This window comes from Pelodiscus sinensis, chromosome 1 (genome assembly GCF_052426305.1).
Source record: "Pelodiscus sinensis isolate ZL-2025 chromosome 1, ASM5242630v1, whole genome shotgun sequence".
NCBI lineage: Eukaryota > Metazoa > Chordata > Testudines > Trionychidae > Pelodiscus > Pelodiscus sinensis.
In genome coordinates, this window is record NC_143052.1 from 308,794,808 (window position 1) to 308,822,744 (window position 27,937).

The 27,937-nt window shown below is 45.8% G+C and overlaps 2 protein-coding genes across 2 annotated transcripts in view; both read right to left on the reverse strand.

Annotated features, from left to right (window-relative positions):
• SLC7A1 (solute carrier family 7 member 1) overlaps positions 1-27,937 on the reverse strand; it is a 67,684-nt gene that overhangs the window by 34,857 nt on the left and 4,890 nt on the right. The window lies entirely within an intron of this gene.
• On the reverse strand, positions 4,235-27,014 carry LOC149525799 (uncharacterized). The gene is made up of 2 exons (XM_089775525.1): positions 13,430-27,014; positions 4,235-12,760 (listed from the first exon to the last, which is right to left on the reverse strand). Exons 1-2 carry the CDS (start codon positions 13,818-13,820, stop codon positions 12,360-12,362), a joined length of 792 nt encoding a protein of 263 aa, XP_089631651.1. The 5' UTR covers positions 13,821-27,014; the 3' UTR covers positions 4,235-12,359.

Sequence of the window (27,937 nt, forward strand, 5' to 3'; positions counted from 1 at the left end):
GACAATCTTCAGCATATAGAGGAGAGAGGCCTCTAGCTTTCCCCTACCAAAACCTCTTCCTTTATACCAATCAGTTCCTATCTGCACAATGGCACTGGTTGTGAGGTATGAAGAAGAGATTATGATTTTTCCACTCCAAAGTTGCCTGTGCTTCTGATCTCATTCTCTTCAGAGAAATGTTCTCTGTCAGGAAATGTGCTCTGGGCCAATTGTCCCTAGCTATTTTTAAAACTGCAAGCGATATTTTTTGTGGTCCGTACTGTTGTGCAGCTGAGGCTCTGTTTGTGTAAAAATTACTCCTGGAATAGATTAATTGGCATATAATTAAAATCTCAATTTTCTTGTATAGCTGCAGATCGAAATAATTTGCCCAAATGGGCCAAATTCACATTACTCTCAAACATACACAAAAGTCCCTGTTCCTCACCGCAATGGCTTTGCCCTGCTTCAGTGGCACTAACCAACCAATGTATCTGCCCCCTGGGGATACCCAGTGCATGGGGACGAGGCTCATGGATGGCACAGAACCACCACAGTAGCCCCTATGCCACCCTCCTCCTAGTCCTCAGTTCAGGGAAAATGACTGGAGCATACCCACATCCCAGTGATCCCTGGCTGCCAGTCACTATTGTCATAAGTACAGATACAAAAGGCTTAAGTAGAAATGTCAAGTGCACCATTACAGGAGTAATGATAAATGTCAGCATAGGTGTGCTGTGGAAATAGTATGTATGCATTTATAAGTACTACTACAAGTGCTTTCAATTCCCGTGTCCCCTGCAACTGTATGGGTAATACACAGACAACTATCTCAGCACACAGTGGTAGAGAAAGAAAAAGAGGAACAACAAAAACCAAAAGTTAGGCCCCAATTTCCCAACAGCCCCATTGGGATTGGAGCATGCCTAGTGGCTGGTAGGCATTTCCTACCCCACACTGCATAGGATACAGTTTTGTTTCCTTAATGTGGGGCACTGAGCGGTATGAGTACATTGCAAATAAAACCTAGTGGCTAGCCCATGACAGCTGACTCTGGCTCCTGGGGCTCAGCTTCTGGAGCTGTTTCATTGCAGCAGACTTCTGGGACAGGGTTGCAACCCAAGCTCTGGGACCCTCACACCTCACAGGGTTCTGAAGCCAGGCTCCAGCCCAAGTCTGGAAGTCTATAGTACAATGAAACAGCCACCTACCCCAAGCTCTGGGAACCTGAGTCAGCTGGCAAGAACCAGCCACGGGTGTCTCACTGAAGTGTACAGTCATAGAATCATAGAACACTAGGACTGGAAGGGACCTTGAGAAGTCATCGAGTCCAGTCCTCTGCCCTCATGACAGCACCAAGTACTGTCTAGACCATCCCTGATGCACATTTATCTAACCTACTCTTAAATATCTCTAGAGATGGGGATTCCACAACCTCCCTGGGCAATTTATTACAGTGTTTAACTACCCTGACAGTTAGGAACTTTTTCCTAATGTCCAACCTAAACCTCCCTGGCTGAAGTTTAAGCCCATTGCTTCTTGTTCTATCTCAGAGGGCAGGAAGAACAAGTTTTCTCCCTCCTCTTTGTGACATGCTTTTAGATACCTGAAAACCGCTATCATGTCCCCTTTCAATCTTCTTTTTCCAAACTAAACAAGCCCAATTCTTTCAGTCTTCCTTCATAGGTCATGTTCTCTAGACCTTTAAGCATTCTCGTTGCTCTTCTCTGAACCTTCTCCAATTTCTCCACATCTTTCTTGAAATGTGGTACCCAAAACTGGACACAATATTATGAGGCCTAATCAGCGCAGAGTAGAGCGGAAGAATGACTTCTTGTGTCTTGCTCACAACACACCTGTTAATGCATCTTAGAATCATGTTTGCTTTTTTTGCAACAGCATTACACTGTTGACTCATATTTAGCTTGTGATCCACTACAACTCCTATATCCCTTTCTGCCGTATTCCTTCCTAGATAGTCGCTTCCCATTCTGTATGTGTGAAACTGATTGTTCCTTCCTAAGTGTAGCACTTTGCATTTGTCCTTATTAAACTTCATCCTGTTTACCCAGACCATTTTTCCAATTTGTCCAGATCATTTTGAATTATGACCCTATCCTCCAAAGCAGTTGAAACCCTTCCCAGCTTAGTGATATCTGCAAACTTAATAAGTGTACTCTCTATGCCGATATCTAAATCGTTGATGAAGATATTGAACAGAACCAGTCCCAAAACAGATCCCTACAGAACCCCACTTGTTACTCCTTTCCAGCAGGATTGTGAACCATTAATAACTACTCTCTGGGAACGGTTATCCAGCCAGTTATGCCGCCACCTTATTGTAGTCCCATCTAAGTTGTATTTGCCTAGTTTGTTGATAAGAATATTATGCGAGACCATATCAAATGTCTTACTAAAGTTTAGGTATACCACGTACACTGCTTCTCCCTTATCCACAAGACTTGTTACCGTATCAAAGAAAGCTATCAAATTGGTTTGACATGATTTCTTCTTTACAAATCCATGCTGGCTGTTCCGTATCCCCTTCTTATCTTCCAAGTATTTGCAAATGATTTTCTTAATTACTTGCTCCATTATCTTCTCTGGCACAGAAGTTAAACTAACTGGTCTGTAGTTTCCTGGGTTGGTCTTGTTTCCCTTTTTATAGATGGGCACTATATTTGCCCTTTTCCAGTCTTCTGGAATTTCTCCTGTCTCCCATGATTTTACAAAGATGATAGCTAGAGGGTCAGATACCTCCATCAGCTCCTTGAGTATTCTAGGATGCATTTACGTCAGACCATTTCTCCAATTTGTCTAGATCATTTTGAATTATGACCCTATCCTCCAAAGCAGATGGCAGCTAACTTTTCTAGGTGATTTTTAACTTGTTCTTTTTTTATTTTATCTTCTAAACCTACCCCCTTCCCACTAGCATTCACTATGTCAGGCATTCCTTCATCAGACTTCTCGGTGAAGACTGAAACAAAGAAGTCATTAAGCATCTCTGCCATTTCCAAGTTTCCTGTTACTGTTTCACCCTCATCACTGAGCAATGGGCCTACCCTGTCCTTGGTCTTCCTCTTGCTTTTAAAATATTTATAAAATGTCTTCTTGTTTCCCTTTATGCCTGTAGCTAGTTTGCGCTCGTTTTGTGCCTTTGCTTTTCTAATCTTGCCCCTGCATTCCTGTATTGTTTGCTTATTTTCATCCTTTGTAATTTGTCCTAGTTTCCATTTTTATATGACTCCTTTTTTATTTTTAGATCATGCAAGATCTCCTGGTTGATCCAAGGCTGTCTTTTGCCATATTTTCTATCTTTCCTACGTAGCAGAATAGCTTGCTTTTGGGCCCTTAGCAATGTCCCTTTGAAAAAGTACCAACTTTCTTCAGTTGTTTTTCCCCTCAGTCTTGCTTCCCATGGGACCTTACCTACCAGCTCTCTGAGCTTACCAAAATCTGCCTTCCTGAAATCCATTGTCTCTAATTTGCCATTCTCCCTTCTACCCTTCTTTAGAAACATGAACTCTATGAGTCTTTGAGGTATGTGTGTCTGCCTGCTCTGGCTTCTCACTGACTCACCCCTCCTTTGGGCTGGGCAATGAGTCACCTCACCGCTACTGGGCGGGGGTGCAAGTCTCTCCGTTGCCAGCTGCTGACCAATCAGAAGTCAAGGAGGGGGAACACCACCTGCTCTGGCTAGTGCAACAGCAGGACTAACAAAAAAAGTCCTGACAGCCCAGAAGGCTGGGCTGGAAGCTTCCCAGCTAGGCCTGTGGGGACTAGCCAGCATCCAAGATGGTTTTGAAAAAGCACTTGCAAATAAAAAGTTACACATTACCTAGACAATGTACGTAGATACAAGGGCTCAGCAAGGAACAGTTAAAGTACCTAAGTACAAACATACATGGAAACATAGAAGAGCACCTTAGGCAGCCTGTGTAATGTAGAGTAGTCTTCACTCTGCTTTACATTTCAGCAGGGGGATGAGTTAAAGCCTAGTGGCCTCGGGATCAGAAGGAACACACAGGATTTAAATGAATCTTTATCCGCATTTCCCTCTCCTCAAAAGCTGTGTTAGACTCAGGAAGCAGGCCATCGGTCTTCCAATCCATGCTTCTTACAAGAGATCCTAGCTTAGGTCCTTAGTTTTTACTCCAATTACTCAGCCATGTTCTGTAATGTGCAGATCTGCAGTCCCTGCTGCCTCCCTTCCCCCCTCCTCCCCCCCCCCCCCATTTGAAATGCCTGATTTTTGGCATACAGAAGTCTGACAACTTCTTTCACTGACTTCACTGGGAAATTCCATTCATTGATTCTTATTGATTCATGTGTATTATTAGAACAACTTTTTTCATGCATTTTGCCTCTGTTTCATTGGCTCTGTGTTCAAATTCAAGTGCATGATTATATGTATGGTAAAACAAAGTATTCTTTCTCCTGTTTTATTGTGGTTAACAATACCTGGTTTCTATGACATTTAAGAAAGGAACATCTTTCAGAATAATGCAGTAAGAAGGTGAGCAAATGCACACCTGATTAATAGGAAAAAGGAAAACATAGTAAGCATCTGCCCTGTTAAATATAAAACTCCACATGTAAAAATAAACTGATATGGTACAAATTTACATAAACAGTGCTATCTCTTCCTAAACAATAACATTTTGTTTTACTTTTGGAAACAATTTCTTATCTACAGAGCCTTGAAATAGTTCTTGAGAATTTGCTCTAAAGAAGTAAACTTTAGTGTGTGTATGAGCCTAATCAAAGCAGATTATACAGAAAGTGGAATGATGTACAGAGCAAGAGAAAAACTACATTTATGTTTAATAAAGTCTCCAAGCACACATTAGCTAACTTCAGGCACCTCTTTTTAGGAAAGAGGCACTGAACAACAGACAATCCTATGGTTCATTCTATATTTGCTGTTGAAAGAGAGTCATGAAAGCAGGTTTAGTCTTGAATTTATTTTACTATAATGCATTATATAAAAGAAGAGTTTAAGAGCTGCATTCAGGGCCACCTCATCATGCTAGAGTGCAATCCAATAAGCAGTTTCAATTCTCCCTCAATGTCCTTTTGGTCTTCATCAAATGACTCCCCCAGCAGAGCTATAATCATGAAAAGCTATCACTGGGATTTGATTTGTCCTTTTCATATGTGTTCATTTGTTTTAATTGTATCCTTTGGTATATATGGTTGTGACAATTTTCTTCCACTATTTGATCTGAAGAAGTGGGTCTGGCCCACGAAAGCTCATCACCTAATAAACCATCTTGTTAGTCTTTAAAGTGCTACATAGTCCTGCATTTTGATTCAGCTACACCAGACTAACACGGCTACATTTCTATCATTAAAGACACAGATTTTGATGTGGCGCACAAATGACAGAACTATTCTTTTAAGGCCAGTCCTACTACCTTTACTTGTGTGGAGTAGCCCCTGTTGAGAGACGATACATAAAAAAGATGCTTTTTAAGGAATATGGGTGGCAGTACCAAGGCCTTAGCATTTCCATTACCCGACAGAGGTACAGAGTGCTGTACAAAAGACAGGTGTGCCAGATGAACATTGGGACACATCCATGCCTCAGACTTTAGATCTACAAGCACAAGCTAGAGCCATGTAAGGCCAAGAGAACTATACCACTCAGAAATGGAGCGACGAAAGGTCAGGAACAGATCAGTAACATTTGGAATTTAAGATGTTTGGCTTCCCTGGATTCCTGTGTGAAATATGCCTGCTTGGTTCAGAGAATATATATATCCCTTCAAGAATTCTAGCCTTCAAAAGTCTTAAGGGGCCCCATGTAGTTACTAGAGTAGTCAGAACATCATACAGGTTCAGAGAGAGAGAGGATAGGAGACAGTCACCTAATTCACTATGATGTCAATCTACTGCAGTTGAAAAGTATTTCCCTTGCTCTTGCAGTAGAACAACAAATGAAGAGATCCCACAGATTTTAACTTTTGCATTGTGTCCCCAAAGTGTCCTGTGAACACCCACATGACAGGCATCATTGGTAAATCGTACAGTTTAATAGGTGATCCCTTGCCCCATGTAAAGAGTTAACTAGGACAACATTTTTGTAGCAGTACACAAACACATGCCAATGGAGAAAAAAAATGTCTCTCTCAGTAAAAATACAGTCATAATCACTGACTGACATTATACTAAAGGGGCTTCTTGGAAGACATCCCAGAATGGCAGCTGTCATAACGCAGGGTCCAATCCAGTTCCCACTGAAGTGACTGAGTCTTTCTATTGACTGTAGTGGGAGCTGGATCAGGCTTTAAGTGCATCCCAATTAAGCATCAAAGGACAGTGCGTCAGTGTGCTTGATAAATCTTTAACCCACACACCCAAGCACTATATGGCGGGCGGGGGGGGGGGGGGATCTACAATGTCTGATTAGACACCTGAGCAACAGATCAGTGCACATACGTGTCTGGTGAAATGACATCCTTTCCTCCTCTTTGTCTCTCAGTAGTCCATCAACCTTCCAAGCTACTTTGATCTGGTTCCTGTGATCTCACCTACAAAGGTATTTACCCAGCTGTATCATCCTTCATGGAGCAGAAGACAGCCCCTTTACAGTATTGTTCTTTGCATGCAGCCCAGATCTCTTCAAGATGGCATGTATTTCTCTGAATGAATTCCCTGTGGCTCCTGATTTTTCCTCCCTGTATCATTTTTAATAACAGACAAGGTCACTCTGACACTGGTTCCTCAGCCCATCTTGGAAATTTTTCATCTTATTCTTTATTCTAGCCTAACAACCATGATTTTTGCATGTTAATTGACATTCCTGGAGGTGCCCACTGAAACTAAGTAAATCCTTGTCAGCTTTTTATCTGCGCTTTAAGATACAGAAACACACATGCTTAATGTCGTTGCACAGAACATAATGTTACTCTACTACATATCAAATATAAAGACAATCCGTCACTCGAGGCAAATTAGAGACAATCTGTCACAGGCTCTCATTTGTCCAGACTAATTACCAACGAGTTCAGACAGACTGTGAGCTACACAATGAAATTATCCTGCAGCTTTTCGCCAAAATGGAAGGAGTAATTTTAAAAGGTATAAAGGATAACAGCAACAGGAGGAAATTCAGAAAAGAGCAGCCAGGTGAGAGTCACAATCTCACAATGCTGTCATGCACCGGATTTTGGGCTATGACGACCAGTTTAGCTGTGAGTCAGGTGTGTGAAAGGGGGTGATCCCTGGCCAATAGAGCTATACCATCAAAAGTCTCTAGTGAAGATGAAGTTATACTGACAAAAGCAAAGTTGTGCCACTATAAACTGTATCCACAGAAAGAGTGCTTTGCCAGTGTAGTACTCTGGTATAGCTACAACACAGTGTTCATAGTGCATGCCTGGCCATAGGCAATTCTTCATTTTAAAATGTTCTGTATAAATCAAGCTTCCTCTTTTACTATCCCGCTGCTTGCCAGGGGAATGCAATTTGGAACAGCAGATAGTACAGCAGGCTTCCTTCCTTCAAACCTAACGGAATTCCCTCTTCAACTCTTGTGCTATAGGATAAATGGAGAATAGCATAACACAGCATCCCAGCCTTCGCCAGCTCTAGCAACAGAAATCTGCGCCATTCAAAAAAGTGCATGACTGATCTATGTGCTGATTTCCACGCAACACATTTCTCATCCAAATAAAAAAACAACTGTGGTCAAAAGAAAAAAAAAACCAAATGTTATTGCCAGTTTCTATTGCTCAGCAGTATCTCTTTATATAGGTGACTGGGGTTGTGTTTTTTTTTAATCTACAGTGTATACACACCTCCTTTGTGTATTTATCTTTTTTGTATATAGTAAAGGGCAGATTTAACTCAACAGCTGTGCCTCTCTCAGTAGGAAACACCTTAATTGTAGGCAGGTTCCACCACTTAATAATTTAATTAACAATAAATATAATGAATAACATAATATTCTTATACACACATACTCTCCCTAAGTGCAACAAAAGACAAGTCATTCTCACAAGAATATAAGAATGGCTATACTGGATCAGACCAAAGATCCATTCTGACAAAAGTCAATGTCAAGTGTCCCAGAACAAATGTGCAGAACAGGCAAGCATCAAGTGATCCATCTCCGTTGTCCCTTCTCAGCTTCTGGCAAAAACAGACTAGGACTACCATCCCTGCCCATCCTGGCTAATAGCCCATGGATGGAGCTATCCTCTGAGTTTATCTATTTATTTTTTGAATCCTGTTATAGCCTTAGCTTTCACCACATCCTCAGGTAAAGAGTTTCACAGGTTGACTGTGTGCTGTGTGAAGAAATACATCCTTTTGTTTGTTTTAAACCTGCTATTAATTGCATTTTGGTGACCCCTAGTTCTTGTGTTCTGAGGAATAAATAACACTTCCTAATTTACTTTCTCCACACCAGTCATGATTTTATAGACTGCTATCATATCTCCCTTTAGTCATCTTTTTCAAGATAAAAAGTCCCAATCTCATTCATCTTTCCTCTTACAGAAGCTGTTCCATACCCCTAATCATGTTTGTTACACTTTTCTGAATTTGTATATGAAATATGAGTAAGCTTTAAAAAGCCTGAAATTCTTAAAATGTGCTTGTACTTTGTAATCCCAAGATTTTCTCAGTGTCACAAAAACTTCCATATATAGGTCCAACATCAGCAGGGACTAATGAGGTTGTGACTCTACTAATCATATAGGTTATTATAGTTTTCTCAAAAAAAATGCAGGCTTCACTGAGGTTGCCTTGCTCAGGTAATTTTTATTAAAGATTTATATCCATTTTACTCATCTGTACAGAGTAAAAGTCTTTTATTCTGCTGCTTTTCTAAAACCAGACTTTGAAAGTCCATATGCATGCTCAAGCATGCTGTAAATTACTGGTAAATATCATTTTTATTTAAGGCAGTCCTGCAATACAACAAGCTTTTTCTTCCAGACCTCACCAGCCTGCCAAGACTGGCATTTTAGTTCTGTTCCAGAGGAAAGCATTCTAAGATACTCAAGAGTTGACTGAATGCTCAGAGTTGACTGAATGGGGCAGTAAAAGCAAAGGCACATAATGTTCTCAGCCAGACTTAAAAGACATTTTACTGAACAAATAAGACCAGAAAAAGACAGGATGTAGTCATGGATTTACATTTTTCTCACAATGTATTTCATCTCCCCCTTCCAAAGTACCACAGGCCAATGAGTACTTTATAAAAAGGAGGTTAGCCATTGCAATGTGTGCAGTCTCATTTGGAATGTATAGATCAGAAGACAAAGAACTCAGAATTCCTCCAAATCTAGTTTCTCCAGATACAGGGGAAAATACTAGGCATAACCTTGCAAGTTTACCTCTAAACACCTGACATGTTAATCCAGAGATGAAAATAGTTGGAAGTAATTCAGTTACGGTAAGTGTGCTGCAGGATGAAATCCACCTTCCCATCCCAGGGGCATCCAATAAAGCAAAAGTGTAGTATCTGTGCAAGCAATATACTAACTAGAAAGCTGAAACAGCATCTGCAGCTCTTCCATACCCTTTAAATGAAGATTCACGAATCCACATAATCCAAATCATAGAACTGAAAGAGACCTCAGAAGGTCATCAAGTCCAGCCCCCTGCTCTAGGCAGGACCAGTTCCAACTAAATCAACCCAGCCAGGTCTTTGTCAAGCCGAGACTTAAACACCTCTAGGGATGGAGACTCCACTACTTCCCTAGGTAACCCATTCCAGTGCTTCACCACCTTCCTAGTGAAATAGTTTTTCCTAATATCCAACCTGGACCTCTCCCACCACAACTTGAGACCATTGCTCCTTGTTCTACCATCTGTCACTACTGAGAACAGCCTTTCTCCATCCTCTTTGGAACCTCCCTTCAGGAAGTTGAAGGCTGCTATCAAATCCCCCCTCATTCTTTGCTTCTGCAGACTAAACAGACCCAAGTCCCTCAGCCTTTCCTCATAAGTCATATGCTCCAGCCCCCTAATCATTTTGGTTGCCCTCCGCTGGACCCTCTCCAATGCATCCACATCCTTTTTGTAGTGGGGGGCCCAGAACTGGACACAATACACCAGATGTGGCCTCATCAGCAGCCTACATTCTTCTGCTCAAACATGCCCCTCTTCCCAATTACAATTTGTGCCTGGAGCTTGCTCTGCAGCACACAAATGACATGGATACCCTTCTGGGGCCACAACGCTCCCCCCTCACCCCCCACACTCCCTACCCGGGAACAGAGGACAGCTGTCCTCAGCACAGTTCGCTCACCCATATGGAACTCTTACACTCTGCAAGTTGGTGTGTATTCCCCCAAAATAACAAGTGATCTCATGATTCATTGTTTAGTGTGAGTAGTTTGGAGGTGGGAGGTGGTTATGGGTTTGAGAAAACACAAATATAGAGTATCAGGGTACGTCGAGACTACAAGCCTCTTTTGAAAGATACTTTTGAAAAAGAGTGTCCAGACTGCCTGGACACTCAGTCGAAAAAAGGGCACCCAGAACCACTTCTGGCAGGTCATGGGGGCAGCCTTTACTTCCAGGTCCTGCAACATGCTCTTTGTAGATGCATGCTTAAAGGGACCCCCCGGGCAGCCATTCCTCTGCTGCTGCAGCTGGCTTGCCTACCTTCTAGAGGGACAGCAAAACTTCCGAAGTGCTTGCTTTGGGTGCCCTGCTTTCTGGGACACCACAGCAGTTTGGTTTTGGTTGATTTGTGTGTTTTAGAATCTTATTTTTGCCATGGAGCCGGAGCTGACCCTGGGGAGGCGATGGCCCCACACGGTCATACTTCAAGTTCTGCTGCATCTACATGAGACCATTCTGAAGCTCGTGCCAGATCTTGATTCTGAACCCAGCCTTGAGCCCCTCGCTCGGGCTGCAGCACCACTGGCCTTGCCACCCAACTTATTTCTGGACAGGCAATTTTGGAGGCTGGACAACTTCAGACTGGTGGGACCAGCTCGTCATGGAGCAGTGGGACGACCAGCGTTGGATCCGAAACTTCCGAATGCGTAAGGCCACATTCCAGGAGCTGTGTACTTGGGTCGCCCCTGCCCTGCAATGACAGGACAGCCACCTGCGACCTGCCATCCCCCTGGAGAAGAGAGTGGCTATTGCCCTCTGGAAGCTGGCCACCCCCAACTGCTACTGTTTGGTGGGACACCAGTTTGGCGTGGGGCGATCTACTGTTGGCACCGTGCTGATGTAGGTAAGTCCCTCTCAGAGGACAGTCCATGCAAGGAAGGGGGAATGTAAAAGAGGGACTGTCAGAAAGGGCAGAGGGAGTGGGGGATGGAGTGAGACTGGGGGAGGGCTCCTGGCCTCACCCTGCCCTACTGCTAGGAGGAGCCACCTGGGGGGGCCTCCTGGAGTCTTGGGGGGGAGCATCCCATCGAGCAGCCCAGTACATCAACAGAAAGGGCTACTTCTCCATGGTGCTGCAGGCCCTGGTTGACCACCAGAGAAAGTTTATAGACATTTGTGTGGGGTGGTCGGGCTGGGCACATGATGCCCACATCTTCAGAAATTCCTACCTGTACCACAGGCAGCAGGCTGGAACACTCTTTTAGCAGCAAAACTTTGTTGTTGGGGATGTAGACATGCCAATGTGCATCATGGCCAATGCAGCGTACCCCTTTATGCCCTGGCTCATGAAGCCCTACACTGGCCATCTGGACATGAGCAGGGAACAATTTAATGTGCACCTGAACTGGGCTCGCTTGAAGGTGGAATGCGCCTTTGGATGGCTGAAGGGGAGGTTTAGGTGCCCACTCACTCACCTCGACATGGGAGAATGCAATATCCCTGAGGTGGTGGCTGCATGTTGCATTCTCCACAACCTGGTCGAGAGCAAAGGAGAGGACTTCCTCCCAGGGTGGGGGACATGGGCTGATGTCGAGGGGAGGCAGTTCAAGCAGCTCCGGACAGCTGCCATCCGCGAAGCACATCAGTTGAGGGTCTGCATCCGGGAGGCCCTACGTGAGAGATTCTTAGCAGGAGCCCAGTGACTCTCCCCAGGGCCTTCCCAATGGGGCCTGTAGCCTGGCCCCTATCCCACAAGACCTTTCCTCCCACAACCCACCCCTGCACCAGTCTCTGGACAGTTAACACACACACACACACACACACACCAAGTTTTCTGAGAAAAACATTCTGTGTATTAAAAAACCATCAAACAGTGTGCAAAGAATAACATTTACTAACAAAATAAAAGTGTTTCAAAATGTTTTCAAAAATAAACTTTCTTGTAAATATAATAAAGTCTCTTTAACTGGGGAGGAGGGGGGCTGTAAACCTGGAGTGGGGAGTGAGGCTTAGGGCTGAGGATGTCACCTGGCCCGCAAAAGTCTGCCGCCTCAGGTCCATGGCCCTAGACATGCTCAGGGTCGAGTGGGGCCTGGGACAGTAGGGGGCTGGGGACGGGGGGACGGGGGGCTGCAGCTGGGTCTGTGATGGCAGAAGGTGAGGGGGGAGAAGGAGGAGCGGGGGGCCGGAGCACGTTGAGTGGGAGGAGCGGCAAAGGGGTCAGGACCTGGGACACCCATGGCCTCCTGGATAGTGACACAGATTGCTGACTGCTGCTGGACAAGCTCGTTCAGCAAGCGGTCATGCCACCGAGCCTCTGCCCGCGTCCTCTCTGCCATGGTCTCCTCCATCCTTTTGAGGACCTCAACGTGCCTGCGCATGAAGTCAGTATAGATCCACCAGTGCCTGCGGCTTCCATGGGCCCAGGTGGGTGGTGGGACAGGTGTTGCATGCTGGTCTGCTCTGGCAGGTCCAGCTGTGGAGGATAAGAGGGAGAACTGGTCAGTCATGCGTGCACACACTGTCCCTGCTTGTGATCAGTGAGTAACTGTCCTTGGAAAAAGGGACACCAATGTTCTCACTGCAAGCCCACGTGTGGCCTGGCCAGCAGCCCCAGCCTCACAGGGGCCCCAAGCTGGCTAGGGCAACATCACCCCCCCTAACCTCCCGCAACACCCCCACCATGGCCATGCAGCCCAGGGAAGTGTCCAGTCACAGTGGGTCCCCAGGTGTAGGACAGGGGCCTGGAGCAGCTTGGGTCTCCCAGGGCCCCCACCCACCCACCACCTGCCCGTGGCAGCACTGTCTGTGGCAGCAACAGTTGTTTCACACGTGCATACATGACTGAGTACTGTGTGTGACACTTGCGGTGGTCTATGTGGTGTCGTGCGTGTACTCTTGTGACCAGCTTGCTTCCCGCAGTTCCTGGCGGGGGGAGGACAGCCCTCCCTGGGGTCAGACCTGTGTGGGGCCGTCCCCAAGCTATGAGCATCTGCCCACGTGTGCCCTGGGACTGAACGTGCTTGTACATGCACAGAGAGGTGCAAGCTGTCCAGGAAGAGCATGACACGTGAAGACTGGCCCACATCCTCTGTGCTTCCACCTCCCCCGTTCTGTGTGTGTGTGGCAACCTCACCGCACTCACCTGATGTTCCCTCACCAGGGTCAGAAAATGCCTGCGAGGCCTCCTGAGACTGGGGGACTGGCTCCAGGGTGAGACTGACAACACTCCTGTTGGGGTCCTCCTCCTCCTCATCCTGCAGCTGCTGCTCCTCTGGGTTGTCCTCATCCACCTTCTGGCAGTGCTGGATGGGTGTCTGCAACCCGGACTCAACAAGAACCCGTGCAGAGAAGGGTTCCCCATCCCCCAGGATTCTGTCCAGCTCCTGGAAGTACGTGCAATGCTGAGGCACTTCCCCAGAGGTGGAGCTGTGCTCATGGGCCCTGGCATAGCCCTGCCTCAGTTCTTTCACCTTGGCCCGCACTTGGTCCAAAGTTCTGGGGTGATGGCCTTTCTTTGCCAGCCCCTCAGCCATGTGGCCATAGATGTCTGGATTCCTGCATCAGGAATGCAGAGCCTGCAGGGATTCCTCCTCTCCCCAAAGTTCCAGTAGCGTCAGGACCTCCGGCCCCGATCGGGCTGGAGCTCACCTCTTTGTGCCCCTGGATGAGTCTTGGGATGGGTCCTTGAAAGGACCTTGGGGGTCTTGGGCTTGTGCCATGCTTCCTTTGCAGAAACGCAGGGAGAGTCATGTGGACAGTGGCTTGCTCTGGCTGCTTTCCTGCCACAATGGCTGCCCAGGGTGCCTGTGCCTTTAAGACATGGCTACAGACAGGAACAATAGAAGTTTTTCCTGCAGATGAAGTGTTCACCAGGGCTTTTCCCTGGAGGCCTGTTGTTTTGAGACCCCCTTCCTCCCTTCCCCCCCCCCCCCCCCGCATCCACACATGCCTTTTTTCAACAGATCTCTGTCGAAAAAGGCATTCTTCCTTGTAAAATGAGGTTTACCGCTGTCGACAAAACTGCAGCGTTCTTTCGATTTACTTGTGAAAGAATGCAGTCTAGACGCAGGTGAAGTTTTTTTGAAAAAAGGCTACTTTTTCCGAAAAAAACCCTGTAGTCTAGACACACCCTCAGAGCTGCAGACAGACGCAACGGTTAGGGTTGAGTGAAAGCTTTACAAAGAGCAGGAAAGTGAAAGCTTTATCCAGAGAAAACATAAGCAAGCCCCTTGAATATGTATGTACTGTATGTGTAGTGTTAACGTCTGTGCTTCACTATCCAGTACATGCAAACTTACCAAAAGCACTGTGCACTGCAGACAGCCGCATTGGCTCCACGGCTGCTCTATGGCAGGAGTCTCACACTCACAGCCTACAGGCCACCTGTGGCCTGAGCAGTTCCACAATGTGAGTCCCTGTGCTCCTCGGGGGGATGTACTCTGCCTCCACATCCAGCCTTCGTTCCACCCCAACTCCACCCTCTCCCCCCCATTGCACCCACTGTGGCGGCGGGAGCTGCAGGGAAGCAGAGCAACACAGCAGCCTCTTTTCTGCACCACCAGCATCTCTGCTTCACTGCGTCAGCAAGAAGCAGAGTGGCCCAGCCCCGGCTGGCTTGGGAGATGGCAGCAGAGCAGAGGGAGCTACTGCACAGCTCCACTTCCCCTGGCTCCTGGTGAGTGTGGGGGGGGGGGGGGGGGCCCGACCCCTGCTGCCGGCTCCAGCCTACCCAGGGTCCTCTAGGCTAACCTGAATATAAGAGACCTCCGTGCCTCCCAAAGTGGTGAATCATCCTATGAATGGGATAACTCTGCACACAGTGGCACAGAGCTAGCAGCCAGAACCCACCCAGAGAGGAGGGGGGCTTAAATTGCCTGGGGTGGCAAGTGGGGCGGGAGGAGTAACATGCTGAGACACACACTCCAGAGCCCTGCTAGAGTGGGGGGCCCATGAGGATTTGAGGACTGTCACTAGCCCTAAGCTAAATTGAGTATGAGATCCCTACACTATGGCATTTGTGGGGAGAAAATCTCTCCCCTGTCAGGCCTCACATAAATGCCTTACACTAAGTCAGCTACTCAGGTTTGGCGCCAGGGGAAGGATTTAGTGCCTAATAAATAATCCAATTGGCAGGGAAAATAAGACTTTGCTGCAGCTCCAAGGGGCTGAGCCTACCAGAATATCAGAAAAAAGTTGACTACACATTTTCAAGACACATTTTACCATCCTAGTTTAAGTGCAACTTCTGATGTTAAATCATATTACAAAGACTAAATAATCCATTGGGATAAGTGGGATTCCAATGCATACCATATCAATTAATTATAAATGGTTTTCCTTAATCTAGGAAAGTTCCCACTGATCTTGAGGCCATTCTTGCAAGCCATCCATGCATGGAGCTCTGAGTCAGCTCAAGGTAAGTCCTACTGGATTCAGTTTCATTAGATTTGCAAATAATTTGACAATGGAAAGTATTTTTTAAACAGCGCCCTTTCTATACCGAGTGAAGTTAATTTCTGCTATAAGCAACTAAGCTGCATTCCAAAACATATTACTAACTTCCAAGGGCATTATCATGACTATTAATCTGATACTGTTGCATTCCTGTGATTTTAATTTATGCAACATACAAAAGAAGCCTACAGTGAAATTAAAAAGGTTGGTTTCGGCCCTGGTATTCCTACAGGTGATTTATAATTTTATAAGAGGGGGGGAAGCAAGTGCTAGATTTTTCAAAGCATCTGCCAAGTTTGACATGCAATTTTTGCATGCACAACCGAGAATTTCTGTGTGTAAATCTATTGTTCTGGACTCATATCCAATTGTATATACATACATATGCACTCATATTGTGTGCGTGCAGTCTCACAGTCTCAGAGGTTGTTCTTGCACAAGTCATCATATGTTGTGGAATCGCCATCACTGGAGATATTTAAGAACAGGTTAGACAAACATCTATCAGGGATGATCTAGATCAGGGCTACTCAATTTTGGAAGCCCCAGGGGCCACTATGATACACTCAGCACATGCAAGGGCCACAACTTAAGTGTGGTTGCATGTACATGCAAATAGTTTCTTTCACACAATGCCCCAGTGCTCCCGGCATCTCCTCCCTGGGGGGCTAGAAACGCTGACACCCTGCACCTGTCTGTTCCAGCCAGCCCTGTCCTCTTGCGTCACCAGAGCTGGGACAACTGTTGACACCATAGGGACTTTAGGGTGTTTAGCATTTTGCAGGATCAGGGCCCAGATTACAGAGACAATATCATTCAGCTACAACAGAGCCTAGATCCATGACAGAGCTTCCTAGAAGAATATAAATAATAATTAATAATGCTTTGGATAATCACCTGAGAAGCTAGAGATGGTGCCATTTCTTAACTATGCATGAAGGCTAAACATATATGTGACTTATTGATTTCAGAATCCTGTACAGATGGGATTCGAAAGAGGAGACGGTGGCCACTTAGGGTACATGTACGCAGCAGGACTAAACTCGAAATAAGCTACACAACTTGAGCTACACTAGTTGTGTAGCTTAAGTCGAAAAAACTTATTTTGACTTTTGGCACTAGCTACACAACAGTTATTTTGAAATAGAGCACTCTTCCCCCGACTTCCCTTACTCCTCATACAATGAGGGTTACAGGAGTCAGAGTAAGAAGCCCGTTATTTTGAATTTATTTTGAAATAATGGACTTGTTGTATAGACGCACACTACGTTATTCCAAAATAACACTGCTATGTAGACACAGCCTTAGAGCACATGGAGCAGGAGGGAGTTTGAACACAAGTACAAAGCAGTATGCAAAAAGGCATGAAGACTGGCAGTAGGAGGAAGATACAAAGAGAACAGCATTCAGTAGAGTAGAGCAGAAGCAGCATTAGAGAAGTAGAAAGAAATGAGAGCAGAGATGTAGGTAGGGACACCCATTCTATTCTGAATCACTTAGCAGGGGTGTAGGAGGACTGGACCAACCTTAATACCCTGTCACTGCCTGCAGAGAAGAACTGCAACTTCACCTGATTAAACCGGACTTGCTAATTGTTATTCCCTTCCTCTTTCACCATTCAGCTCTTGCATGAGGTATGGGGAGGGAGCAGGCAGCTGACCAGAGTGGGCTACACTGCAGCTGCAGAAGCACAAGTGCCCACCTAAGTCACAAGAGGTGTGAGAGACATATCGAAATGATGGCAGTGACCACACACTTAAAGCACCTGAAGGCAGGAACTATGTACTGAGCATACTAATGATGACCAATAATTCCATTAATTGTTATTAATTAGAGGGCTGTGCCCCCTAAACACTAAGCTCACCAACCCCCCTCTCGCAGCAGGTAGGCAACCCCAGCTCTCCCCCCTGGCCATCAGGGAGGACTCAGCTGTGGCTGCGTCAGCCCAGATCCCTTCTCCCACCCCACCGCCAGCCCAGGTTCCTTCTCCCTTTCCCTGCCACCCCAGGTCCCTTCACCCCGGGTCCTTTCTTCCTCCCCACCAGCTTGAGTCCCTTCTCCTTCCTCCCCCCACCCCCGGCAACAAGCCAGGGTCCCGTCTCTCCTCCCTTCCCCCCCGCAAGCCAGGGACCCGTCTCCCTACTGCCAGCCTGAGCCCTTTCTCTTCCCCCCAAACCCTAACACCTCCTCTCCCGGCTGCAGTGCGTGCCAGGTCCAGCTCTAACCCCAGCAACAGGGGAGGTGGAGGGGTGCCTGCCCACCCTGCGTGGGGCGCAGTGAGGCGCAGGTAGTGCCGTATGCATGTGGTGCTCCGGGGCACTGCAGCCTGTTAAGGTGGGGAAAGCAGCAGCTACTATCCCAACCTCTGCCCCTGTGTGGTCCTGCCTGCACTGCTCACTGCCCCAGCCCTGCACGCAGAGACCAGGGAAGCCCGTCTGCCTGCTGGGAGCAGAAGGAAAGGAGCAGACATGTTGGTGCAGCGGCTCCCCTGGGCAGCTTGGGAATGCTCTGGAAGGCGCAGTAAGTGCAGTCACTGGGGAGGGAATAAGAGTCCATGGGAAAAGACGGACTCTGGGCTGTTGGGCACACTGCTCCGGCACCCCAAGAGTCTGGCAGTGGGGGAGCCCCCAAAAGCCTGCTACTGGCACATAATCCCGGTTGGGAACCCCATTGCTAGCGCCCGTCACCAAGATGCTGTCCAGAGCACCACACCCTCCCCCCAGCCCCTGGGCTGTACTGGCTGCGATGTGGGGTCTGACTGCTACTGTGCCATGTTTCTTGCCATTGTGGGGTAGGGGTGGAGGAAGGGGAGTAGAGGCTTGGTTTAAACTAGCAATTCCAAGTGGTAAGGGGAAGCAACAAGGTCGTGCTTGAGCTGAGAGATGGGGGGAGGGGGCAAAGAGAGGGAGGAGGCAGGCGGGACGCAGAGTGACATGGTGACATCACTGTGTCGTCCCGCAAGAAAAACTTTTAATATATAGAGAGATTATGACCTCTCTCCCTTGACAGTTGACTGTACTAGTATTTTTTATTTAGAGGGTGACTGTGCTAGGGGTGAGCAACCAAGGAGAAACAGATGGAAAGACAGCCCTAGAAGAACAGATTTTCAGCTGAGGAGGGGGAGATACAATGGCATTGATTCTATTAGCAAAGGTGGTGTAACTAAGGGAGCCACAGCAGAATAAATGGAAGGGGAAAAAAGAAATGAAAAGCAATGTTTCCTCTAATCTTTTCCATCCATGTACAGAATAAATTTGTATGTGCACTGAGGCATGTGCAAATGTGCACCACCAATAGAAAAACAAAACCTAACAGTGAACACTCTGATAATCAACTGGGCAACATTTAAATTTCTCCTGAGAGGCTGTACAAGCGCACAATTTACAAGGAACACAGAAGGTAGGTAAAGGCTGGGCTGAGTATAGGGAATAGACAATGAGATGGATCATGGAAGTAGGGACCATTTCTGCTATATTGTTTGCATTACAACTCTTACTAAATGCACCCTAGTCCCCCTACTGTAGAGACCCCACCCCCAGTGTTCAATTTGTGCTGGGGCTTGTCAGGGCTGATTCCTGGGACCTCTAGGCCTGGCCATTTATTGCCCTGGCACCTGTGGGCTTATGGCATCCATTACGAAAGTAAAATAGTTGCTTGAGCCCTGGCACCTAATTGTTAGTTGCTCTTTCATTACAAATTAAGCACTTCCCCACCCCCACCCCAACCCAACCCCTCCCACACAAATACATATACAAAGTGCAACACAGATACAGACTTCTCCCATTGTTCCTCAATTCTGCTGAAATGTCTTGTAAGAGATACAGAGAATGGACAATAGATACCATTGTTTTGGTCCAGGTTTCTGAGTGAGTATTCTCCCTTCAACCTCCACCTCTCTATGACATGGATATCAAGCATTCATTTCTAATTTGAGATTATAAAGGTCAAGTTTCAACCATTCAGACCATGTTTTTCTTCACAAATTCCCCCTCCCTTGCTGTCACTCTTCAATAATGCCACTACCCTGTCTTAACTGCTAAACTTGCAATGAAACACTTCAGTTACATCATCCCCTCTACCTCCTAACCAGGCAATAGCTTCTCCTATGCTTCCAGCTATCATGAGTAAGAAATACCCTCCATTTTAACAGCATCCTAGTAATCAGTTATTATCAATACTGTACAGCCTGACAGTTCCTAGGCATGTTAAAAGCCATTGCCATGGTAACCTCGCCCACAGAATGATCTACTTTCCAGTAAAGTTTTACGTTCTACAAAAGTCCCTCATTTTTGCTTCTGGGCAGGATCCTCTGAGGCAGTCTGGTCCTTCAACTCTCACTCACTTCAGTTAGAGAAAACTGAGCAATGTGGGAGGGAACTACAAGCGACCCTCTAAAATAGGGCCATCGGGCTGTTGATCAACATTTTTTAAATACAGAAGTTTTACGACAGAAAACTACAACGTACCATATATCAATCTGTCAATGTCAAATTTAGCACTCAGTAACACTTCACATCTTCAAAATGCACCTTTTACACACATTAGCTAATCCATCTCCCTGGCACCCATAAAAATTAGACACACAATTTTCAAAACTTGAAGTAAAGACTCCTGAAGCCACAGCCTGGCATCTCCATAACAAAGACCTGATTTTTCAAATGTCCTCAGTCCCAGTGGGATTTGTGTCTGTTCAAGCATCCTAAACCCAAGCCCCTTGCATTTAGGTGCCTAAATAGATATATATTTATGAGCCTATTGAAAATTGTTGGACTAATCAATAAAATGTTATCCTTCCCATTTTACAGATGAGAAAATAAGAGTTAAACTTCACAGAACAATGGAATACTATATTTGTAGCTACTGAATTGTTTGTACAGGTTGGACCTCCCTGGTCTGGCACCCGCAGGACCTGACTGGTCCCAGATGAGGGATTTTGCCAGATCGGGGAGGTCATTTTTGGAATCCTGCCACCAGCCCGGCCGCTGGCCTCCCAGCCATCTCTTCACCACCTGCTGGCCCCGCTGCCCTGCCAACCTGCTGGGCAGCCATCACTGCTGTGGCTCCGCTGGGCAGCCCAGCACTGGGGCTCCAGGCAGCTGTGCACACAGGGTTCCCTGGGCAGCTCCATGCACCAGGGCTTCCTGAGCAGCCACATGCACTGTGCTGGGGGTCCGTGAGCAGTCCTGTGCATCGCGGCTCCTTGGGCAGCCACTCGTGCACTGTGCGCCAGAGCTCCCAGCCCTGCCAGGCAGCCACATGCCAGGTCTCCCAACCCCACTAGGCAGCCCCACTGTCACGTGCTGAGCGGCCCCACCATCAACTCCCTGAGGGCAGTCTACTGCCCTGCCAACCCCACAGGGATCCGTACTGCTGGCCCTCCACCAGGACTCTTTGGTCCTGCAGCATCTATGCCGGCCCATGGATGTTGCCAGAACAGAGAATCCCCGTTAAGTGAGTTCCAACCCGTAGTAGCAGCTGTAGCATTTGCTCATCTTTATGTGCTGTTTATTGTACATGAAGCAGAATGAGAGCAAATGCTGTGTTTTTAAAATTACTTTGTATGTTGCATCTCAAAGTGCTGCCCTGATGTGGAACAGAACAGTTTGGATCAGAAGGACTGAGGCTTCTCTTATAAATGTATTTGATACTACAAGCAAAATAAAATTTTAAAAATTATATTAAGGTTGTAAAGTCAGGAGTTCAAAAGTTACAGGGAGTTCAAATTAAGATTGCCCATTGCAAATTTAATTCAGCCCCACTGAACATATGCATTATGATATAGTCTTTAATTACATGATCAGACACTATTTTTCCACAAGACCCCTTGTTTCATTCAGTGCATAGGAAAGCCAGTGATTAACGAATGAATCAAGACTATAGGGTGAATGAGGCTTCAGCCTAGGAGAAAGAGGAGGATCAATTTTGTCTGTGTCCTACCCCAAGTGATTGCTTCAGGAGGCACAGTGGGGCTGGGGAATACCAGTGAACATATTCAGAGATTTTAGAAGCAAGCCTCTAGTGTATTCTACTGTGTGTAAAAATGGTGATTTCCTTGGTTTATAATTTGGCCATATCTGGATTTTCACAAGGGAAGCACAAAGTAATACACTGATCCCAGAACTGCATCCCTGCCAGATTTCAAGTTCTTTATCTGACCTCTGGAGGGCCAAGAGTTCTTTAAAAAAAAAAAAAGAGGGGGTGGGAGAGGTGTCTCAAAAATGAGTCAACAGATATTTTAAACCAGGCTGCTCCTTGGGGAAAAAATGCCTTCTTTCTACTGAAACTCCCTCCAAAATTCAATCTAAGGCAGAATGATCAAGCATAGAAAATTCTAGCCTCAATGGCTGAAGCCTGGCAAAGTTATAATCAGTTGAAATCAGAGGATTATAATGGAGAGTATGAGGCAACCTTAATAATAGGGTCACTCATAACTAGCACCCTCTATAGTAAAAATATGCCTGGGAGATGATCTGCGGCACTGTGATTAAACCTGGAACTGTAGCCAAATGTGAGGGAGAAGCGTGAGCTACTATTTCAATGTTGTCATAGAAACCAGGCACCAAAGCTCCAAAAGCATCTTGTACAAGCCAACCTAACTGACAATTCTGTTGGAGCTCTAGAAGAGGGTGTGTGCTCCAACTCAGGAAGAAATTTGTGTGGGAATAAACCTCTGGAAGCAGGCAAAGAGCCCTAGAGGGTGCTATAAAAAGGAGTTTATAAAAGCCCCTATGAAAGGAGAGAGAATACAAATACTCCTGTTATGCCAGCCAAAGGGGCAGGCCACATTAGGTAGCCTCTCTGCACAGTGATCAATAGCTGTCTTAGCTATTCCTGAAAGGCACTTTATGATGTGGTATATAAGGAAGACCACTACAGAGTGGGTTGTGAGACTGTCATGCTATTTTAGTTTTACATAAAGATCAGTAGGAGTTTATTTAGGACTTACTTTTCAGAGACTTTTCTGTATATAACGTGCTTGCTTCTGTGACAAATGCACACTGCATTCACTTTCACACAGAATGAAATTCATAAGGTCATTTAAGTCCCACATTCACCAAGACCCAGCTAGTCCCTTGATTAGAGATGTTAAATTTTGATTTATCGACAGATGGAGTAGTCAATAGAATTTCCATTGACTACTCAATTACTTGATAAAAGGTGGGGTGGGGCACTTGCTATCCCTGCTGTGCCTCTGCCTTTTAAATGCAGTTAAGAGCACCACACTGCTCTTACTGCATTTAAAAGGCAGAAGAGCAGCTGGGACTCAAGCAGACCCTGCTCGCCTGGGGTTCCGCCTCGTGGGGCTCTTGCTACATTTCAAAGGGAGAGGCACAGCAGTCAGCCCCGTGTGAGGGGTCCCTGCTTGCGCCATTTCCCCCGTGTGCCTCTACTTCCCCTGACCTGCCCCCCCCCCCCCCCCCGTGGAGACGGTACTGGAGGAACCAGTTTTTAAGTCGGCTCCCTCCAGCTCCTGCTCCACACACCCCTCACTGCCTTTCTGATAGAGGCAGCTAGAGGTGCAGGGAGAGCGACTAGTCGAGTCACTATTCAACTACCCAATAAGCCTATGCTTATCAGATAGTCGACTAATTGCTTGCGTCCCTACTCTTCGTTACACGTGTTCATCATGTGAATTTCCTTCTGCTGTGAAGTTCACCCACTAACACAGGGTCAGTGGAAGGCTCCCAGTGCAACTGAACTGCTGCTGTTTCACCCAACAGAAGAGCAGCTGATGGCAAAGCAAAAGTGCATCGGGACCCAGCACACCCTATGAAAGTAGAGTTGGACTCTGTGGTGGCCAGTGTAGAAGGAAAGTTAGGGTCAAGGTTAGTGTGTTTGAAATTATGCAAATCCAGGTTCACAAATCACTACCAAGGAAGGGTGTCAAGGATGTGAGGCTGCCCTATTCCCTGACACAAACTGAGAACTGATTCCACCCACCTAGCCCCCATGCAGTTTCTCTGTCATTTTCTTGTAATCACTCTACAAACCACTGTAATGGCAGATTCTCTGTAACTTGAAATCTTTAAACCATGATTTGAGGACTTGAGTAACTCAGCAAGAGGTCTATTACACAAGTGGAGAGGTGAGATTCTATGGTCCCTTCTGGCTTTAAAAGTCTATGAGTCTAAGACTCAAATAATCACAATGTACCTCTGATGAATTTCAATCCAGTCCTGGAGATCTCATTGGGTTTAACATCATCTTACTGATACTTACAAACTAAAATGCCCTGTGTCAATGATTTGATGTCATTGAGGCTTTACACCTTTCCCAATGCCTTCATGCCAAGGGTCAGATTTATTGGTGACCAACGGCCCTTTATGGAATTCTCCTGACACATGGGCCATCCCTAACAGATGACGAGTCAGTGTAGTGACCTATGAGCAGTGGCACAAAAGCCCAGGGTGCAGAAGCATGTAAAAAATGTTCCTAGCATCACAGGCACCGAGTCCACAGGTGCTCCAGGGAAAAAAAAAAATGAGTGAGTGTTCGGGGCCCACCAGCAGCCAGCTTCCCCTCATCCACACTCTGCCCGCTGGTAGCCCCATTGACCAACTCCTCCCTCTCTCTCCCAGTGCCTCTCACAATCCGCTGTTTCATGGCAAGCAGGAGGCTCTTAGACAAATGCTCAGGAGAGGGAGGGGAAAGAGGTGCGGGGAGCTGGAGTTGGGGCTTGGGAGAAGTGCCCAGGTGTGGGCGGGGCCTGGAATGCTCTATTACAGTGTTTCCCAATTTTATTTGGCCACAGAACCCTTTAAAAAAAGACACCGCCGGGGAAAACTTGTCAACCAAAAAAAAAAGGGGGGGGCGGGAGAGAATGTGAAGCAAAAAGGAGGAAAAAAAAAGCCAGCACACCCCTAAGACCGTGCTGGTCAGCAGCCCTTGAAAATGGTGGCCCCGGGCGATCATCTGTCTCGCCCGCCCCTAATACTGGCTCTGGGGGACGGGAGTGATTGGGTTCTCACGGAACTCTTACTTTCACTTCGCGGAACTTGGGAAACACTGCTCTATTACCTTCACTGGCATTCAGACAGCTAAATGACTGTTTTTAAACCAAGCTCAAATCTTATTTGTTATGCTCCGCTCTGATTTAATAAGAGTTAATGTATCAGTTTATTTATAAAGCTCATTAAAGTCCCTCTGTGAGAAAGTTTCTACAGAACAGCCCTACTTATATAGTAATCAGTAAACTCTGAGGGGGTAAAGAGACTATGAGATAATTGGTCCACTGAGTTTTCCCTTCCTCTGCAGTTTCTTATTATTAAATATCAGTAAGCAAAGCCCAAATGAACGCCACACTCAGGAGCACTGAAATGATTTTAACCCTGGTGTTATGTATGCTCATACTGCACAAGTTTGGGGGGAAATTCCAGAGAGAATTACAGGATTTCCAGACATAGAGGGGATGACTCAGCAGGCTAAGCATGTGTGTGAAATAAATAGTTCCTGTGTAATGCAAATTCAAATTCCACTAGGATTAGCTCCACCCCACATTTTTAGGAGGTAGATGAATTTGATGCAGTTTGTGAAATAATTGCATGCAGAGCGGTCTCTCCTATTTAATCCTAAATACTGAGATTCGGGCTACTCTAGAAAATCATTGAACAAACATCCCATGGTACGTTCTAAATCACAAGTTTTATTCCAGTGTCATTGGCTAAAAATCCCCCTTCTTATCCTTCCCATTTTACAGTTTTTGACTTCTACCCCAAGGCTCGCTGTATTTCATTTATGCAGTATATCAGGGATGGGGAACCTAGGGCCCGTGGGCCGGATCTGGCCTTCGCATCCAGCTCACAAGGCTCAGGGTTCCCCTCCCCCTGGCAGGGCAAGGAAGCACTCTCACCTACAGGCTCCACCCCAAATCACATCCAATGGGAGCAGCAGGGGGCCATGCATGCAAACACAGGGTGATGCAGTCGCAGTGCCACCTGTGCTCCCCGCTGGAGCTGCATCAAGTAAGCATCCCAATCCCCTGCACCATCCAACCCTCCCAGATTCCACCATCCCGCTCCTAGGCTTGGAGGAGATTGGTCAGTAATCACCTCCTGCTGTCCTTCTTCCTCCCCTCTACCCAGTTTGACAGTAGACAGAAACAGAGAAGGGTTATTATGTTCTTATGTTTGTCTCTGTTTTCTATCCCTATTGTGTATTAAGCATACATTTTGAACAGCTTTTAAAGTATCACTTCCTGAAAGGGACAGTAGATTTCAGACATCAGCCCACATAATTCCCAAGACGGAGGTATCAGCTCAGAGAGGATCAGAGGCACAGTGTGAGCTCCAGATATATGTTAAAAAAAAAGTTGCAAGAATTGTAAAATGTTGATGTAACATGATTTGTTATAGGGGCTGTCTCCCAGGAACTCTTGGCTTGAAAAATCTCCATTGGGACCACTAGCTCTATGCCAGCTTTCCATCTGTTACAATCATTTTCAAGTCAATCCAACTAAGCATGTGGATTTTAGAGCATTTAAAGATATTAGCTGTTCAATAGCAAGACGGAGTTAAGGCTGAGTCTAAGACACGTCTTGCATAAAATAAATCCCAGTCCTAAAACTGGTAAGTTCATTACCCCAATTTTTAAATTCACAGTTGATTCTCCTCCTTCTAATACTTTCTGTCCATTACCCAATCATTGCAGTAGTCATTTATATGAACATATCAAGCCTGCCCAATCACAAATCAAATAAGCCATAAGTGCAGTTTTGCCAGTATAATGGCATGTACACTAGATGCTATTCATGGCACAGCTATATGGGTCAGGGATTACACTGCCATACCCCTGATCAACAGAGCAATGCAAACAAAAGTTTATAGTGTATTCCTGACACTAATATATAAATGGCACAAAGATAACAATGGAGGTAAGTTCATAGCCAAATCTAACAGATTCATTTTTTTAAAAAGCAATACTAAACTAACATCCTCCTTGGAAAAACTTAAACAACAAATTGTCTAGCAGCACCTTAAAGACTAACAAAACATGTAGATGGTATCATAAGCTTTTGTGGGCAAAACCCACTTCCTCCTCTTTGGAGATGTTCAATTAATAGATACAGGGAGAAATTGTAAAATTAAAAGAGTGTCCTTGATAGGTGGCAGTGCAGAAATGCAGCCCTCGGAACAAAATACAATACCCATAACAGTGCAGAGTGCTGCTGCTATTTCCTTTAACAGGCTGCAGCATGTGCTCCCAGTACATGGAGACAGCTCTTCTGTCAATGAGGAGGAGAACCACTGCCTCACCCTCAGCTCACCATTCCTCCTCTGCCCCCTCCCCCCCCCCCCCCCCCCCCCCGCCCACACACCCACCCCAGGGACACTCGCTACTTTATGTTGCCAGACTAGAGTCACAGTTCAAGGAAGTTTACAGGTTTATTCAACATGTAGTTGAATATAAACAGGGCTTGCTGTATTTGTATGCTGTTTACACCTTGCTAGACTACCACATAGTAAACTTACTTATATAACTGGATAAATATAAAACATCAAGTAGGTAAAATATCATTACTTGATTGATGAATAGAAGGCAATAATTAATTGTAAGCCCTCAGAATGGCTAGCACATAACAAGAGGAATTCAAATGCAATTAGACTCTACAGTTTAAAAAGTGTATGGACAACTAAGAGCAAAGACAAAGAGCAAAATAAATTGCAAGGACTGAGGAATGAGAAAGTAAAAGTGAAATTCTAAATCTTTATAGTCTAGACCCTGGGAAAAAAGAAAGAAGAACATAGTTTGCAATCATGGGAACAGGAAAATGAAGACTTAGTCCCCAACTCAGAAAAAAGCAGGAGGAAGAAGCTAAGGCAAATATATATTAGGTTAGATATAGTTAAAGAAAGTTTTTAACAGTAAGAGCAGCAGCAACAGCAGCAAGGGTTATCGAGAAGCTGTCAAGACACCAACAGTGCAGATATTCAAGAACATGTGGGAATAATTCACTGAGTAGTCCTTCACAATCAATAAGTCAGTGAAAAGTTTTAATCCAGATCTATGGTCCATGACTCCAATTCCTGAAGACACTCTTGTTAATCAGAGCTGGTCAGCAAACCAAATTAGTTCCATGAAAATCAGCTTCCAGAAACATTTTTTGTCCTGAATCAGAATGAAAAACCAAAACTAGAAAATTTTCACAGAACTGAAATTCTGCAATATTTCATTTCAGAAACACAGTGTTTCCAGAACT